The sequence below is a fragment of the Chaetura pelagica genome, unplaced genomic scaffold (genome assembly GCF_000747805.2).
Source record: "Chaetura pelagica isolate M959 unplaced genomic scaffold, ChaPel_1.0 scaffold583, whole genome shotgun sequence".
NCBI classification, from domain to species: domain Eukaryota; kingdom Metazoa; phylum Chordata; class Aves; order Apodiformes; family Apodidae; genus Chaetura; species Chaetura pelagica.
Window position 1 is genome coordinate 15,530 of NW_009952719.1, and position 18,508 is coordinate 34,037.

The window sequence follows — 18,508 nt, forward strand, 5'->3', positions numbered from 1 at the left end:
ATACTTCCTTCTGGATTCCATGGAAGGAGAATGCCTTTTTGTGCTGTTTAAAGAACCTGTCTTTTCTTCAAAATCATTACAGAATTGCTAGAAAGAGGCTGGTCCCAAGGTGAAGTACTTGCTTACTTCATAGAATCATGGAATGGTTTGGATTGGAAGGGACCTGAGAGACCATCCAGTTCCAACCCCCTGCATGGGCAGGGACACCTCCCACCAGTTCAGGCTGCTCCAAGCCCCATCCAACCTGCCCTTCAACACTGCCAGGGATGGGGCAGCCACAGCTTCCCTGGGCACCCTGGGCCAGGCTCTCACCACCCTCACAGCCAAGAATTTCCTCCTCATGTCCAACCTCAATCTCCCCTCTGCCAGTTTTCATCCCTTCCCCCTTGTCCTCTCCCTCCCTGCCCTTGTCCCAAGTCCCTCCCCAGCTTTCCTGGAGCCCCTTCAGGCACTGGAAGGTGCTCTAAGGTCTCCCTGGAGCCTTCTCTTCTCCAGGCTGAACACCCCAACTCTCCCAGCTGCTCCCATCATCTAATCATCTCTGTGGCCTCCTCTGGACTGTCTCCAGGAGCTCATGTCCTTCTGATGTTGGGGGCTCCAGAATTGGACACAGGACTGCAGGGATGGTCTCAGGAGAACTGAGTAAAGGGAGGGTTAACTTGTGGAGATGGGAGTTCCCTCCACATCCTTGGAGTGAATTTATTGTAAAAACAGATAAAGCCCAAACCAAAACCCACCCTTCTGCCCCCCACCTCCCCTCCTCCTTGTGTTATGCTGCTTGCCTGGCTGTGTCATGCAATACTTTGCATTCTTCTGCATTCCAGGCTGCACCTGGTACTCTTCACAAGGATAAACCTTTGCCCATCCCACCCACCCTCAGAGACCTCCCGCCGCCGCCTCCTCCGGACCGGCCACATTCCATTGGGACTGAAGGTCGCCCTCAGAGACGTCCCCTGCCCTGCACTCCAGGAGACTGTCCTTCCAGGGACAAGCCACCCCCTGTGCCCTCCAACCGTCAGGCCGAGCTGTGGCCATCCAGGCCCATCCCTAAAGCCCCCTCTGCAGCTCTCAGCCCTGGAGACCCTTGGGCTGGCAGAGAACTGTCCAACAGGCACTCGCTTCCCTTCTCCTTGCCCTCTCAGGTGGAGTCCAGGGCTGACAGCCATCGGCTTGGGAGCACCCTCAGCCTGGACAACCCAGTGGTGAGTAGGCCTGTTGGAGGTGAAGGTGATAGGTGTGGAATTAAGTCTTACAAGGTGCCCTCTCCTTGTAGTTTATGTCTGAATATGGTGAACTTGTGCCAAAGGGAGAGATCACAAAATCATTCTGGTTGAAAAAGACCTTCAGTGTCATCGAGTCAAACCATAACCCAACTCTACCAACCATTAACCCAACTCTACCAAGTCCAATGCTTAAACCATGTCCCTCAGCACCACGTCTTGTGTCTCTTAAACATCTCCAGGGGTGGAGACTCAACCAACTCCTTGGGCAGCCTGTGCCAGTGTTAAATTCCCCTTTCAGTGAAGGTGGAAAGGAACTGGTGGATGCCAGGCAGGGGAGAATAATGGGAGGGTGACTTCTTCAGGAAGTCTTTTGTGCCTCTTGGGAGCAAGGCTGAAATCCCAGTTTGAGCAGTCATGAACCACAAGTTCCTGATCACTTTCAGTTTTGGAAAACTCAGAATGTTTTGTTCTGGGAGCTGGTGTGCTTAAAAAATGTGATTTACTCTTCTCCTTTTGCAGTCCTTTAAAACTGACACACAGTAGCTATGATTATTTTAACAGACTAAAATATGAGTTAAATTTGGATCTGTGTCATGACGTGCAACTTAGTAGCCCAACATACTGTTCTTTGAAAGAAATCCCAGGCAAGTTTGCTTTCTTTGATTCAATTTCCTTATTTTTTTCCTTTTAAAACCTCCAGCCTTCTAGAACTGAAAGCAAGTAAATTATTGGCCAGATCGTCTAGGAAAATGATACTTGCACAGTTGTCCTGTCTCCTTAAGTGTGTGCTTGTCTGCATCCTTTTCCTCTTGGACCCCATTCATATTTTGACCTTTTGGCCAATTTTGGCTGAATCTTCCAAATGGGAGACTCAGAAGTTTCAGTGTGAATAGACAGTTGGCTACAGGAAAAAAAAACACAACTGCTTGTGCCCTCACAGAGGGAAAATGGTCACAGAACTCCTGGATTTCTAAGGTGTCAGTAATTGCTTTGGAATAAATGAAGAGGCTTCATTCCCCTAGAGGACATGTTGAACGACTGGCTGGCTGACAGCTTTGCAAACTGCACTGGTAAATGTAGTGTTTCTGATTCCTGGTTTGGAATTTTTTCTTTCAGAGCTTGAACAGTGGTCCAGCAACAACCTCAGAGTGTGAGCACCCCAAAATTAAACCCTCCTCGTCTGCCAACGCGATCTACTCCTTAGCTGCCAGGTCTGTTGTCTTAGAACTTACAGGATGGTGACTGTAGGGCTGTCTCCATGCAGGTGCCAGGGGCAGAATTTGACACAACTCTGTCTCAGCCTTTGTTTCAGTCTCTGACAGAGTCAAAATGCAGAATCTGGAGAAAGGAGATGAGCTCAGCAGCTCAAAGATCCGTGGAGAAGGGTGGTAGTTATCCTTGGCTGGGGCAGCAGGGAGCAGGTTGCAGTTGCCATTAGTTGTGTTATGAATTCACCTCTGAGTCGGTCCTTAGGTGCAGCAGATGGATGTGTCACATGTGATATCTTCAGCTTCCTTTTGCATAGTGACCTGGTGCCAGTGTAACCTTGCAGCTGGGCTGCTGAGCCTCCTGAAAACCAGGATATTTCTGTCAAAAGAACCATTATGAAATGACTCCTCGTTACTTCAGCTGTGCATTTCAAAGGCCACTTTGATATTAATTAGATTTCAGCATAAATGTTTTTTTCTGATACCTGTATCTTGTTTCTGCTGCTTCCAGACCACTGCCTGTACCAAAACTGCCCACTGGGGACCAGTCTGAAAGCGATGAGGACACTGAATACATGTCACCATCCTCTCTGCCTGTGGTGCCTCCAGCTCCTGCTGTACAGAAACCAGAGATCAAAATGCCTTTGGAAATGACTCAGAGTTTACGGTGAGGTTCTGTCTGTGCTGTGATTCCTCCCCACAGCTCTGGGAAAGAATGTTTGCTAGGGTGGAGAGTTTGTTTGCTCAGTTTGCTGAATTCCCCCAGTGATCTTCATCAGACCTAGGCTAACACAACTAGCTGTAAATGAAATTTGACTACTGCTCTTGTGCAGTGTGAAAGGAGACAGGTTACCTTCTGAGAGCAGCAGAAACTGAAATGTAAAACTCTATTGAGAGGTTAATATCAATTAAACCCTTTGAAGCTGGTCTGCTGTGCTGCAGGAGACGTTGCTGGAGCATTTTCTGGAACAGATATTCTTTGTCAGAGGAGTGGTGATTCCACTTTGAAGCAGGGTTCTGTGCAGAATCTCTTGTCACAGAGACTGGGGGGGGGTGGCCACTGTCACTTGTCTGAAGGGAAATCTGTGTTCTGTCCATCAGAGTTTTAGACTGTGACCAGCAGACGGATGGCTCCACGTATGAAGCCATGTACAACATCCACTCCCAGGCAGCATCCTCTGCTTTTGAGGCTGTCAACACTTCTGGTGAGTGGGTGTGCTAAAAAAAACAACTGAGAAACAATGAGTTGGTCCCAGTTGGAACAGGATTGTAGGCTAAATGAAATGTTGCTTCCCTGTTAAAATAGCTAGGATGTATGTGGAAATATCTGGGGCACTGCACTCCAGAGTGCATCTTGAGAAGCCTGGTTGGAAAGCACTGTAAAATACTCAAGAGTTGTTAACAAAATGGATGTTTTGAAAATTTTTATTTTTTCTGGGCAGCCCACATCTAAAATGAGAATGGTTTGGGTTGGAGGGGACCTGAAATATCATCTAGATCCAGCCCCCCTGCATGGGCAGGGACACGTCCCATCCAACCTGCCCTTGAACACTTCCAGGGATGGGGCTTCCACAGCTTCCCTGGGCAACTTGTTGTTCTCATTCTGTTCTTCCCTATCTATCACAAGTATTTTTAATCTAATCCTACCTTCAGGAAAGAGCTTGCTCTGAGTGTGGGGTTTTGGCAGCAAAACCTGAGTTCTGTGTCTTATCAATGTGTGGGAGACACAGGGAAGCAGAGTCTGCCTTGAAAGACATAGAGACTCTGCTCAGTCACAGAGCTTGGAATGCATCTCTTGTTCTAGATGAAGGGGATCTGGCAGCAGCCAGTGCCAGCAATGGCCCTGAAGAGTCAGAAAATGAAGAGGATGGCTATGATGTCCCCAAACCACCACTCCCAGTGGCCATTGCCCGTCGCACACTGTCTGATATCTCCAACGCCACGCCTGCCTTCAGCCGAATGTCTTTGGAAAATGACCCTGTGACAGGTTAGAGAACACTCCTCCTCTTCATGTGGGTGCTGATGGCTTGCTGTGCATCTTAGGAACTTCTTCCACCCCCTGGAGCTTTGGATGTAAGCTGTAAAATCAGGTTGCCAAGGTAGAATTGCGCTAGGTTTTCAGTTTGATTTACAACTTGAAATGCACCACCTTGGTCTTGTAGCAAATCCCATTTAAATCACAGTTAGGAAAACCTTCCTTCAGCTTAAAGGATAAGCTGCTCTTTCTAAAAAGGCATGGCATACTTTTTGTACCAGGGTGTGCCAGGACGTGAGACAGAGCTGCAGAACATGACTGCTTATCTCTGTTGCAAGTGGAAGGTGGCCTGGCTGGCCTTGGACAGCTTGTCTGGCCCTGTCTCTCTGTGCTGGTCACCAGCAGATGGCACAAGTGAACTGTTTGGTGCTCTCAGTTCCTTTGAGAAGGGACCTAGTGGCTCAGCAAGGTCAGCTTTTTTGTCCCTGGGGAGTAGAGGACATCTTGTCCTTCTGGCTGCCAGGCACTCTTTCGGAGGGAAAAGAACCAAAACCTCATCTCTCCAAGAGCCTTTTTGAATAATGCTTGAGTTACTCCTTACAACTTCCCAGCAGCTCTTAAAGGCAGCTCTGAAACTCTTCCTGTTGGGCTTTCAGCATGTCTGAACACCCTGAGGAGTTGCCAAGTAGGAGGAGAGAGGTTCTTGTTCCTGCTGGAAGCAGATGGGAGGCAGAGCCTCCTGTACCCAGGACCACTTATCCCAATGAGTCTTCTCTTCACCTGCTTCACCACTTCCCTGACCTTGCCCTTCTGCAGCTCAGTGGAGTTTCCTACTGCAGTGAAGTTAATTAGCTTTTGCCACTCCTCCCTGCTTCATCTTTTAAGTGGCTGACAGGGATGAGAAGAGGCAGGAAAAACTTACATCCCTCCAAAATGAGCTTAATCATTGTCACTTCTTTGTTTCTACAGCCCTGAAATAACAATGCTCCTGTCCTGCTTTGTAGTGTTGGGAGCTCTGCTGATGAAATGCTGGGGAAATGCTGGTTGTTACTGATCTGAGAAGCACAGACAGTTTTCTGAAACACTAGGTATTGGCTGCTGCTGAAGCCTGATGTTAAGCAAGCCTGGCTAATATGGGATAGATACATTTTGGCAGATTTATGTTCTCATGTGTTGTTTCCTATAGTTTAGTTTCTTAATCATTTACCAAAAAAACCCCTCTGCTAGTTGTTGCCCTGTCAGATTGACCCATGGTCTCTGAAACCTGATCCAGTTCAAGCTGAAACAGATTTCAACAGGCATTTTGGGGGAGAGAAGTGGGTAGTCCTATTTCTCAAATGCACAAAAGGCTTTTTATGCCTAAGGAGCTTGTACTTGAAAGATTAAGGAGTTGAACTGCTCTGTGGTTGGTGAGGAAGCTTCAGTGAATTTGTTTCTTGAAGAGCCTTCTCTATCTTAGTGCTTTTGGTCCAAGTTTCTCAGAAAGGGCTCCACAATGACTGCCTCTTTTCTGAACAGTGCTGCAGTGCCCACTGCTAAAAAGGGATTGTTTGGACATGGTGGATTTGTCTGTTGTGCACCGGCAGTGCTGCAGGAAAGCTGGAGGGCCTGGAGCAGTTTCTCCAGAAGACAAGTCAAACCTGGTTTAAGGGGATGTCAGATACTCCTGCAGGAAAGTTTCCAGCGATTTGCAAAGTAGGAAAAAATGCTTTCTGGGTTTTTTTAGAGCTCAAAAATGATCAGATGTTGGATTAACACATGAAGCAATGTGGTTTTTTTCTCCAAGACATGAGCTAAATCCTTGGAGTGGTTGGTGTCTCGTCAGGTTTATTTGCTCTTCTTTCTTGCCTACTGGCAAGTAACACATCTGAATGACTAAGAGGAAAGGCAGAGCAGGCTGAGCTTACTGATGTGCCATAGTTGCCAGCCTCTAGGGTGTCCATCCAGCAGGAGCTCTCCTAGATGGCCCTGACCTGCTGGTGGGCTGGCAGAGGAGGAGGAGCAGAACCTTCAGAAAACATAACTCAGTTGCTGGGGTGATGGTGGTGGATGGGTTGTAACTGACAGGTCTTGTTCTGTGCATGCCCTCCCTCAGCAGGCTGCAGTGCAGGCAACAGTTCTGTGAGATCAGCACCTGAACAGTTAAACTGGAGGTCACTGTGTGATTCTAGAAGGAAACTGGATGGTTGATAAAGTTGCTTTTTCTCTGTGTCGTTTTTTTCCCAACCGGTCTCTGCTTCACCCTAAGGCTGATCTCTGATTTCTGTTCACACACACACATACATCCCTGATCTTTTTTTTTTCTAGTTACCTGGTTTTATCTTAATAAATGAGCCTGATGTTGCCTCCTAATTAAAACACCCTCCCTAGCACATGAGAGGGGAAGCTGAACTAACCTGTGCCATCGTGTGAGAGGATAATCCAGTTGCAGAAAGTGACGTAGCCTTCAGTGGCATGTTTTTGAAGCCATTTATCAGTCTTCATGTCATTCCCGCTTTGTTCCAAGCAAGAACCACATATTCTTCTCTGAAGTGCTGCATCTGTTTCTCCTTCCAGGTTTTTCAGATGGCTCCCAAGTTCCAGAGAGGCCGCCAAAGCCGCTACCGCGGAGAATAAACTCGGAGCGGAAAGCAGGGAGCTGCCAAACGGGTGGAGCCAGCAGTGGGAGCAGTGCAGCCCTGCAGCTCTCCAGTGAGATTGAGAACCTCATGAGCCAAGGCTACTCATATCAGGACATTCAAAAAGCACTGGTCATTGCACATAACAATATTGAAATGGCCAAGAATATTCTCCGGGAGTTTGTTTCCATCTCCTCCCCCGCGCACGTGGCCACATAGCACAGTCCCTCCAGCACCTGCAGCTTCTGTGGACCAACTGCCTGGGCAGCTGTGGCCCAGCTACTCACCAAAGGGGAAGGGGGGTTCCTTTAGAGACTTCATGCTGAGGTCAGTCCTGCCTCTCAAGAGAATCAGTTATCGGGTTTTTGTGGTTCCAGATTTCAAAGCAGTGGAATGAAATGGAGCAGAATGGTGTTAATACAGTGTATGTCTTGGAGTCCTTTACCCCTACCTCTTGTTTGAGAGAACAGATTTATTTCCAGGGTGTTGGCAGAGAAAGGTGTCACAACAAGGGAGCCCCTGGCTGATGCCCTGGAGGCTGGGGGCAGTGTTTTGTGCTGTGAATTCTAAGTGAGTGCTCTGAGAAACAAAGTCCTGAGGTCGGTGTGGTGTGTCCTGTGGTTCATGGTACTAGGTTTGGATCTGTTTGCTGCTGTGTGTCTGGCTCAGGCTTTTTGGAGCATCTGGGAGGTCACTTTCTGCTGGGAATAACATAGGAAACCTTGGAAGAATCTATAGATTGCTTCCTGTCTGCAGTGGTGTTTCCCTCTTCTGTAATAATAGCATTTATTGCTTGTGATCCAAGTCCTCCCTTCTTGCCTGGAGGTGGCTTGGTTAGCTTCTGTCAGGCATCTTCATCTTGACAGTGCTAGGAGTTGGATTTCTCTCCTCTGTGTCCTCCTGGCAGCAGCACTGGCAGCACCAGATTCCAGGCAGCTGGATGTGCTGAAAACCCTGTTTTTGAGGGGTGGGAGAGGGAGGGTGGGAAGAACTGGAGTAAGAGCAAAGAACTGGCTGCTGCTGCTCCTCTTGTTTATTTAGCCTTGAGCATTTTGTGCTTCAATGCTCAGACTTGATTGTGGCCCTGCTGGGCTGGAGCAGTGGTCAGTGGACACTCCCAGGTGCTCTTCCTGTAGGAATGTTGCATCTGGTAAATATGATGTTTTATTTATCTTAATTGCATGGTGGCTGTTGCAGACTAGTGGCCTTCACGCACATTCCATCATCTCCTTCAGAGAGCTTTGGCAGGAGCCAGCTGTCTTTGTGCCAGGGTGTTTTGTGGAATTGGTAGGTGCAGCTGATGTGTTCATTGGTATTTTACCTGCTTTGCAGTAAAAGAAAAGCAGCAGTTCTCTGCATGGCTATCAAAACAACACTGAGGGCTCTTCTTTCCATTCTCATTTCTCTTAAGACACTGCCAGAGCTTGTGTTAGAACAGACCTGGGAAACTTCTGTGTTTGTAAAGCAGTCCCACAGCTTTAAAACTCAGTACTCAGCTGTTACCTTGGAAAAAACCTGACTTGCATACTGTTTAGCTCTCTCCATCTATGCTTGATGTGCAAGGAGTGTGTCTTTCCTTTTGAGAGGATTTCAATCAAGCAGGGATACCCAGAGCACAGCCTGAGCAAGTGCTCTGTGCCCACTGAGAGGCTCTTGGCCTTTGGAAGCACGTCTGGCATTATTTGAATCTCTGTAAGGGCAGCAGCAGTCACTAGGCAAAGGGTTGCAACTCGAAATACTGTTGGAGTGATGATGGCAGTTGGGTGCAGCTGAGGCTTGTAAAGAATCCAGTAGCTGGGCCCAGATCTCAGAGAAATGCTTTGGAGAGGACTTAATATTAGCAAAGGGAACTAAGCATAAAATGTGTGTTTTATGTAGAGTATAAGTTTCTCTCTTACAGCTACAGCTTTATAAATTGGCTGCACTTGGTTCCAAACAGTTTAAAAGCCTGAACTGTCTTCACTCCCCTCCTTTCTGTAGCAAAGAAAGTGTTCTCTGGAGCTGTAAGGAGATCTCCTGCAACTCCTGCAGGCCAGCACCACCGTGGCTATTTTGGGCCAGGGCTTCAACCTGCAAATGCAGCAGAGCTGAGACCCCTGTCAGAGGGCACGGTGCTCTGCAGTGGTGCTGAGCCCTCGGGTCAGCCAGGAGCAGGATCTGGCCTTGCTGGAGGTCCTGCCTTGCAGAGAAGGGGATGTCAGTGTGTATGGGGCTCGAGAGAGAAGAGCTTTGCTTTGTCCTTTGCCCACACATGCAGTCCTACTGGTCGTGAGTGCATTTCTCTCCAGTTCTGCAGGGCAGCGGGTCTGGGAGCTGCTGGAGAAGCAACCACTTGAGCTGCTGAGGCAGGGACACAGGGCAGCTCTGCTTGTTCTCTCAGTAGATCTGCAGCACGTTGCCCTTTTGAGCCTGAGCAGCCAGTCCTGGAGTGTGCCTGGTTTTGTCCTGGAAAGCCAGGTAAAACCCTTCCATGAGGGAGCACTACGGTTTTATTTCCTTCTCTTTCAGAATCTCTCCAGTGCTGCCACTCGCTCTGTGCTGGGTTTAGAGGCTCTTGGTGTCTTGACTTGCTGTGTAAACTCAGTGCAAGTGTATTCAAGTGTGGCGTGTGACTTCTGCTGCTGCCAAGGCTGCCTGAGGGCCAAGCCCAGCCAGCTAGAAAGCCTTAACTCTTGTCTTGCACAGTGTGTGTGATCAGAGTAGTGATGCCCTGTCCCATACAGGCCCTTTGTTACAGGCTGTTTGTAATGTTCAATTAAGCCTTGCCTAGCAGAGCTATTACAGGCCTGTCTTTGGGGTTTATGTGCCAAGAGACTTTGCTGTGGGTATTGTTCCAAGTATTAGAGATTAGAGAGAGCAATCTTTGTAGCATATATCACTAATTTTTTCTGCATGTGTCCTTTCTATGCACTGTTTGTGTCTCAAACTGGTTTAAGAAACTTAAGTCTAAGCTTTTCTTCCTTGGACATGTTAAGCATTTGCTGGTACCACTGAAGTGCAGCAGAGTCCTGGCCATGTCTCGTGGCTGTACTCTGTGAAGTCAATCCAGACACTGTACAGTGTATTTTTCTTCTTGTTCTTTCAGAAATGTAAAGCCTAAGATTGATTTCTCTTTTTTTTCCCCCTCCCCTTCACCTTCTTAATCTTTATTCTTAAGAAGTTAACGGTATGATGCTACTTTAAAAAAGCAAACCCAGATGTCTAGTGCCTTCCTGAAGGGAATGCTGCCTTGCTAGGCTGGATCTGAGCATCCACCCCTCTGAAAATGAAGAGCCCCAAGCAGACGAGCTGTAAAGATGCCTCTGAGCCTGGGACTGCTTGGAAGGGGATGAAAAGAAGGGGCAAGAAAGATGAATTGTCACTTCAACTCTTGACACTGTGTTTTGTAGCATTTCAACTGTGGAGGTTTCCTACTTGTTACTAACAGTGACGTGTCTGGGCTGGTGAGGGCAAGTGCAGGACAGGGGTGGTTCTGCTTGTCATTAAAAAGTTCTGCTCTCAAAAAATGCTGGTTTTCCCCCCCTCCCTGCCCAGCCTTGGCCACCAAACAAGCAGAAACCCTCAGGCCCAGAATGTGTGGGCTCATCCTGCACCTCCACCTGCAGGATGGAGCCGTGGAAAGCCACCTGTCCCCTGCTCTGAGCAGGGTTTTCAGCTGATGGAGTGAAAAATAGAACCACCAGAGCTGAATGGGAACCTGAAATGTGACATATCCTGCCGAGGGGAGGAGGTGAAAACTGCTTGTTTGCTTCCACTGAGCAGCTTTTCTGCACAGCCCTTCACTCAAGCCCCTGTCTAAGTGTCCCTGGAAGGACACCAAGTTGCACTGGGACTGATCCCATTATCCCAAAGCTCCTCCTGAGGATGGGTCATCACTTCTCCATGGTCTTGGTTCTGGTTTGGGTTTGGTTTTGTATTTTCAGTTGAGCAAGGAATAAAAATCAACTCCCAGAGCCCTTTCCTTAAAGGTCTCACTTAAAAAAAACAACACCCAACCAATCAGTGGGGAATAAGGACACTTATTTTTTTGGAAGTTCCTCCTTTCTTTTGGAATTCCCAGCGTGGGGGGGGAGGGACAGTTGTTCTTTCTCTCTGAATGACAAATACCAATTTGTGTCATGTCAGTGTTAAAAATGTTGAGATTTTTCATGAGATATTTTAAAAATGAAATAAAACAAAGTTCTAATAGTGTCATTAATATAAAGTCATTATAGCAGTATTTAATCCTTCCAGATCTGTAAAGAATAAGGAAAAGAAACAAACAGAAGGTAAATATTCTTACAGAGAGTAGCTGAGCTTTAAAGGTTCTCGTGGTTTTAAAAGTCCTCATTTTGTTTGCAAAATGTTCATGTTTAGAGGTTTTACTAATGTTATTTATTAATTGTTCTTGTGTGCTGCCCATGAAGAGCTTCTCAGTTCGGGGTCTCATTCACCCCCGTCCAGAAAAGGAAAAGAAAAAAAAAAAAAACCCACAAAAGTTTTATTTTTCAATAAAATTTCCTTTGTTGTAGCACATGGTCTGGGTCGTGTTGGATCTGTCAGGGCTGGGGAAAAAAAAGAACCTCCTGCTCTACCTTCTCCAGGGAGCTCAGGTGGTCACTTCATCTCCTGGATCGTCCCGTGATTGGATTTGTCTTAGTTGTAATTATTCCCACAATTAGCTGAGTGCTAATTGATATCCTGGCTCCTCACAGAGGGAGTGGGGGGGGTTAGATAAAACGTGGGCCCATCATCCAGGGGTAGAGATCATGGGACTCCAGATCCAGGGGGGATCCAGTGAACCCCACAAATGAGTCACCCTGGGGTCAAATGAGGACATGGAGGTCAAATCAGCTCCAGGGAACCCCGGAAAGGCACCAGTGTGAGGTCAAATGAGGTTAATGGGGGAGGGGAGGGTTACATGAGGACACGGGGTTACCTAAGGTTGAGGGGACCCTCAAAGACATCACATGGGATCAAATGAGGTTATTGGGGTCAAATGAGGTTAATTGGGGGGGTCCAATTAGGACAGATGAGGTTACCTAAGGTCAAGGGGACCCCTCAAAGACACCATGTGGGGTCAACTGAGGTTACTGGGGTCAAATTAGGACATGGGGTTACCTAAGGTCAAGGGGACCCTTTAAACACATCACGGGGGATCAAATGAGGATATTGGGGTCAAATGAGATTACTTGGGGGGTCAAATGAGGATATATGGGGTTGCCCAATGTCAAGGGGACCCCTCAAAGACATAAGCGGGGGTCAACTGAGGATATTAGGGTCAAATGAGGCTAATGGAGGGGGACAGATGAGGACTGGTGCTTTCATCACCAAGGGGTTCTGCCAGTTCCTTCCTCATTTGCATGTGTTTCAATATATTCAAGTGCAATTTTAATACAGCTGAAAATAGTCCAGCTATCGATTTGCCTCCATGACCTGATATTGGGAATTTCTGCAAACATTTGGTTTAATTTGCATGTATTTGGTTTAATTTGCGTGTGTTTGAATGATTACACCAGCCTGTGCCTGATTGGCCCATCAAATTCATCCAGACTGATTGTTACTTAAGGTCAAGTGATCCCCTAAAATTCCTCACCAGGGGGTCCAATGAGGTAGCAGTTATTAGAACCTGTATCAGCTCCAATTAGAATAATGTAGTAGAATCTGTAACAGTGATAGAATTATTGATAGAAGTTATTAATTCAATTGTCTATTAGAATTAATTAATGGAATTTCTTATTGGTGCACTTAGCAGCTGGCTATAGGATTTTGCCTCATAATCCAGAATAATCTTTTAAGAGAATTATCTATTTTTATCTGTGTTAGTGCTTTTGCAACTATTAAAATCACTATTAGCATTAATTATTTCATTTAGCATCTGTATTAGGGATTAAAACCATTACCAATTAAAATGTGTTAGAATATATCAACAAGTATCTTCTATTAGGTTGCAGAGTAGGTAGTACTTGAATAATCTATTAGAATATTTTAAGGGAAAAATCCTTTAATATCTGTTACTATATAATATCTATTAATATTAATAGACAATTAGACTTGATGATCCTGAAGGTCTTTTCCAACCTGGATCTATTAGTTTCTAGAGTAGCTGTCAATAAAATTATCTACTATAATGTCCTGTTATTTATTAGAATCTAGTGATAGATACCTTTATTAGCTGTTAAATAAGTCTATTAATAGCTAATAGAGATACTAATACAACTAACAAGATTCTCCTGTTGGGATCTATTCAATTCTATTATCTTTTAGTACCCACCATCACTAGTCATACAATTATATATTACAATCTAATACTATAATTATCTATTAGAATAAATAATATTTATTAAATGCATGATTATTACTGTATTTACTGCAAATCATCATATTTATTTAATACACATTTATTAATACTGGCAGTTGTTAGTGTCTTAATTAGCTGTCAGTGCTGTTAGAATGGAGCAGGGGATTTTCCATCCAGGGATGGGGGGAGCTGCTCCTGGCAGGAACACACTGCAGAGCCCAGCTTTGAAGTTGGTACTTTATTTTCATATATATATATATATATATAAAAAAAGCAAACAAACCTTGCAAGTATCAGACAACAACAAAAAAAAAAAAAAACAAAAAAAAAAAACCCCAAAAAAACCCCCAAACTGATGGAAATTTACACACAATCCAACAAAAATATATATATATATAAACCAAAGCTTCTGCTTGGACAACACTTGTAGCTCGGGAGTCGCAGCTCGTGGCTGGTCAGGCTGTGCCCTGCTCCCTGCTCCTGGCAGAGGGGCTGGGGGTGCAGGGGGGGACACTTCTCCTCCCACCCAGGGTTGGTTTTACCACCCCCTCCCCTTGTTGAGGGGCTGCTGGGGAGGGGCAGAGCAGAGCACTGGGAGCTTGGAGGGGCTGATCTCTGGAGGAGGGGGCAGAGCCGTGGCTGCAGGGCTGTGACAGCAGGAGGTCAAGGCAGGCTGCTCTCACCCACCTTCCCCTCTCCAGCACTCTGGGGACAGAGGTGCCACAGCAATGCACAGGAATCAACCAGTTTTTACCTGGGGCTGGGAACTCTTCAGAAGTTTAAAACAAAATAAAACAAAACACAACAAAACAAACAACAACCCTGAGACATCAACAACTGGCCCTGGCCTAATAGTTTTAAATTTAGGGGCTCTGGGACCTCTTGTTGGCAGCACTTGTGCAGTCGCCCCTAAAATCAACCCGATTCCCTGGGGAAAGGGAAGCCCTCCCTTCCTGCCAGCAAGGCTACAAACCAGAGACCCCCTCCCTCTCCTTGCTCTGCCCCATCTCCCCCTCCCGGGGGGTCACAGCTCCACCAGGACTAAACCAACCGGGACAAGAAGGGTTGGAAAGGAAAAGCAAAGCACTAACAACCACCTCCCCAGCAGGCACTCCCTGCTCCAACACACCCACTTCCAGCCCTCGCTCACCTAACCTGCACACCACTACAATCTACCGTGCCTGGGACATCCCAACAGGAAAACTTCACCAGCTTTTCAGAGCCAGTTTTGGGGTCAAAAAACACATCAAAACCTCCCCGCACACAAGACAGAATTCCTGAAGAAAGAAAAACAAACAAACAAACGAACAAAAAAAGCCTCCAATCCTTCCACCAGGGAGCTCAATGGGATCTTTCTCTCTTGAATATTGCTGTTGGCTTCTCTGGAGTAGTAAGGTCTGCTAAGTTGACAACCTGCAAGCCCACCACGGTTGAGGTATCAGAGAGGGGCTCAGCGCTGTGAGGCAGTCCTGGTCTGGAGCAGGGGTTGGGACAAGGCAATCCAAGAGCAGGAAAAGTTTTGAAGGAAGAAAGCACTTAGTAGATTTCCCTCTCTTAGTTTCTCAGATCGATGTATTTCTCGCTCTTCGGTGGGACAAAATGGGAAGAGAAAGGGGGGGGAGGGAACAGCAATTAGGGGGGAACATAAAAGCAGGTGCTCTGCTGCAGGTGACAGGCAGCAAGATGATGTGGCCCAGGCCACCCTGTGGGGACTGAGTCACTGCAGCAGGGTGAGGGGTGAGCATGAGGCAACACAAGCAGCAGGACCAGGGGGAATGGTCTCTCAGGTGCCACACACTATGGCTCTGCAGGAAGCACAAGTGTCATGCCCTGCCTCAGCACCGTGATGGTCCAGCATGGACAGGAAGAACAGGCAGGTTGGATGGGGCTCTGAGCAACCTGGGCTGCTGGGAGGTGTCCCTGCCCATGCACGGGGGTTGGAACTGGATGATCTTTAAGATCCCTTCCAACCCAAACCGTTCTGTGATTCTGTAAGAGCTGCGTCAGCCCCTCTGTGGCTCTCAACCTCTGGGGAGAGGAAAGCACCCAGCCCAGGAGACTCCTCTCATCCTGCACTGAGAGCTTTGGCTCAGAGGTGCCACAGCAAAGCCCACTCCTTCAGCCTCTGCTCTGACTCCTGCCTGAAGATGTTTATGTAGTTCCCTCTCCCAGAGCCCCCCGGGAGCCCAGCTCCTGCTCCAGGGAGCAGAGAAGGAGGCAGTACCAAGCAGGGCAGGGACTGTCCCCTCTGGAGCTGCCTGGGGCTGGCACAGAGCAGAGCTGCTCATGCTCAGGGAAAGGCTTCTCCTACCTCCTCGGAGCAGAGAGCCAGGGTTTTGCTCTCCTCCCTCCCACAGCCCCATCTCACCCTCCTCCCACAGCCCCTCCTGAGCACTGATGATGGACGATGGAGGCCCGTGCAGCATGGGGAGTGCTGGGAGAGGAGCTGGCAGAGAGGAGAGGAGCATGAACTACCTCAGCTCCAGCCCTGGGAGCAGCCCTGGCCCTGGGGAAGGGCAGTGCACGACGCTGTCCTACCTGGTCAGCGGCAGATCTCTTCTCGCCGTTGGCACCCTGCAGGAGCCCAGCCTCTTCGGAAAGCTTATCTGACTTAACTTCAACTACAATCTTGTCTTTACGTGCCTCTGGCTTTGTGCTAAGGGAGGGAGGTGACAACTTTGAGACATGGTTGTGATACCAAAGAGGGCACGTGGCCGGGCTGAGCGAGGCCAAGCCCTGGGGGCTCCATCTCAGGGGATGCTCTGGAGTGGGGCCAGGGCAGAGGGAAGGCCAGGGGTGAAAGAGGCTCCAGATCTGGGGAAAGCTTTGGGCTGCCTGGTTGCCCTCCATGGGAACCCTTTGGCTGCTCTACCACTCTGCTGTCCTCCTCATCACCTCCCTGTGTGGACGGGGTGAGCACAGTGTGGACCCCCGGGCTGTGGGAAGCTGGAAGCCCCGCGCGGTGCCCCCTTCCCTCCACCTCGGGCAGGGAGCAGAGTGTGCAATGAGATGGGAAGCATGAGTGATGGCAAAGCCCCTCTGGCCCCAAAGGCTCCCTTGGGCAGGGGGTGGTGCTTACATGTCCTGTTTCCCAGAACGGCCACAGGGGATCTTGCCTTTCTTGTGCAGGAAGTAGATGACAGAGCCCAGCACAGCCACCACCAGGATGCAGATGATGATGGCCACGATGATCACCCCTTTGCTCTCTGGTGTCTTTTGATCTAAACAGCACAGGGAAGGAAGAAGTTCATTCCTGCCCCACCCTGATCCACTCCAGCTTCTGCATCGCTGCACCCCCCTGGAGGGCAAGGAAAAGACCCTTTCCCCCAAGAAAGCACCCAAGGGGACTCCAGTTGGTGCTTCTCCAGCTCCCTGCAGGATGCAGGGGAAAAAAAAAATGCTCCATTAGGGCAGTTGTATGAACACACTCTGCATTCTGCCCCCAGCTGCCACAGCAGGAGGGCTTACAGGGTTCCTGCAAGACATCAGCCCCATCCCTTTGCCTCCTTGCCCAGCAGGCCTGGGAAGCTGCACTTGGTGGTGGCCTTTCCTGGGCTACAGGCTGGGGACAAAAGTAGGCAGCTTTCCCACCAGAGCCTCCGTTTCCCTCCCAGCTTGGCAGGGAGAAAGCAGCAGGGAGAGGTGCAGTGCAGGAGCCAGCAGTCAGGGCTCTCTCCCCAGTGTGACTCCCACGGGGGACACGTTCCTGCAGAGCCTGAGGGATGCACACACCTTCGTGGTGCAGAAACTGACCCTTCCTGACAGACCCCACTGGGACAGCAAGAAGGGAGGGGAAGAGACAGAGCTCAGCCACGGCACACAGGACACCTGAACAAGGGGGACTGATCCCTCTCGGGGCTCCTGGGGCAGAGGGCAGTGCCTGAGACTCACTCAGCAGCTGGATGCTCTCCTCCATGGAGCCCAGGGTGTTGAAGACCGTGCACTTGGCTCCTTTCCGCAGCAGCTCAGGGTTCACACGCACGGTCAGGTTGCTGGTGATGTGCTGGTTCTCAACGTACTCGTGAGCCTGTGTGGGGGGGGAAAGCAGCAAAGGAGTCAGTGCCCAGAGCAACGTGCAGCCCCCCAGGGACCACAGCCTGGACCCAGCTCTCACCATCCCACTGACACTCCAGCGGAAGGAGGGCGAGGGGACACCGATGGCCTTGCAGGTCAGGTTCACCACCTCGTCCTGCCGCACGTACACGGGGGAGCTGATGGCCACGATCCGTGGCTTCCCTGCGGGATGAGATGGGGGGCACATCAGGCACCAGTGGCTCCCAGGGCTCACCCCAGCAGGCTGGCAGGGTTCTTACCGTGCACGGCCTCTGCCACCTGCTGGGTCTGCTCCAGCCCCTGCACGCTCGGGGCCGTCACTTTGCAGCTGAAGTTGCCGGAGTTTTCGAAGGTGAGGTTCTTCAGTACCAGCTGGTTCCCTTCTCCAACATTCACGTTCTGTTGGGATGTCCCAGCAATGAGCCCCCAGGCACCCAGCTCCCCAGGCTCTGTGGCAGACCCAAAGCCCTCCCCCTCCTACATACAACAAGGGGCTGTGCAAGCACAGGACCTTCCCGCAGGTGAAGAGGTACAGATGGACAACCCAGGTCCATGCAAGGGGGAATCCCAGCCCTGGTCTATCTCAGAAGAGAAGGAGCAAGCTCCTGGCTCTGCAAAGCCCAGGGCCCTCCAAGCCTTGTGTGTGGCAATACCCAGATGCCCGTTTACCTTCTCATTCTTCCACTGGTAGGCCAGGGCCACGGGGCTGTGGGCACTGCAGCTCAGCCTCACACTTCCCCCTTCCTGAACGGGTGAGGATGGATCCATCTCCACACGGACCCCTTCAATGTCTAGGAGAGGAATGGAAACCAGGGCAGGATGAGCAGGAGGGACAGGGAACCCACCCTGAGGCGTGCAGGGTCCCAGCCCCTTCTCTTACAGTTCACAACGAGCTCCACATCCCTCTCCATCTGTCTCATGTCATCCAAGTCCAGGGTCTGGCACTTGTACAAGCCGCTGCTGTTCTTAGTCACATGGTGCAGGTCCAACACCCCAGTGTTGGCGTCTGACAGAGAGGACAGGTCCTGCCAGTTGTCCTCCAGCTGCAGGCAGTGTGGGGAGAAAGCAGAGCCCTTAGCCTCACACAGTCACCCCCCACCCCAGCCACTGCCCCCCACTCCCCAGGAACCCCCCGTCCAGCCAGGCCACGA

The 18,508-nt window shown here is 49.3% G+C and overlaps 2 protein-coding genes across 2 annotated transcripts in view; one reads left to right on the forward strand and one right to left on the reverse strand.

Moving 5' to 3' along the window:
- The window catches only part of CBL (Cbl proto-oncogene, E3 ubiquitin protein ligase), a 16,872-nt gene extending 9,065 nt beyond the window's left edge, over nt 1-7,807 (forward strand). Inside the window, 6 exon segments of the mRNA XM_009994601.1 lie at nt 825-1,202; nt 2,340-2,434; nt 2,943-3,098; nt 3,533-3,636; nt 4,236-4,418; nt 6,963-7,807. Of these exon segments, the coding sequence (XP_009992903.1) occupies nt 825-1,202; nt 2,340-2,434; nt 2,943-3,098; nt 3,533-3,636; nt 4,236-4,418; nt 6,963-7,243 (1,197 nt within the window). The 3' untranslated portion in view covers nt 7,244-7,807.
- A 7,051-nt stretch (nt 7,808-14,858) lies between these two features.
- The window catches only part of MCAM (melanoma cell adhesion molecule), a 7,275-nt gene continuing 3,625 nt past the window's right edge, over nt 14,859-18,508 (reverse strand). Inside the window, exons 7-14 of the mRNA XM_009994611.1 lie at nt 18,238-18,400; nt 18,027-18,148; nt 17,618-17,756; nt 17,419-17,540; nt 17,196-17,331; nt 16,384-16,525; nt 15,843-15,960; nt 14,859-14,888 (exon numbers count right to left, since the gene is read on the reverse strand). Coding sequence (XP_009992913.1) covers nt 14,859-14,888; nt 15,843-15,960; nt 16,384-16,525; nt 17,196-17,331; nt 17,419-17,540; nt 17,618-17,756; nt 18,027-18,148; nt 18,238-18,400 — 972 coding nt within the window. The remainder of the gene's footprint in view (nt 14,889-15,842; nt 15,961-16,383; nt 16,526-17,195; nt 17,332-17,418; nt 17,541-17,617; nt 17,757-18,026; nt 18,149-18,237; nt 18,401-18,508) is intronic.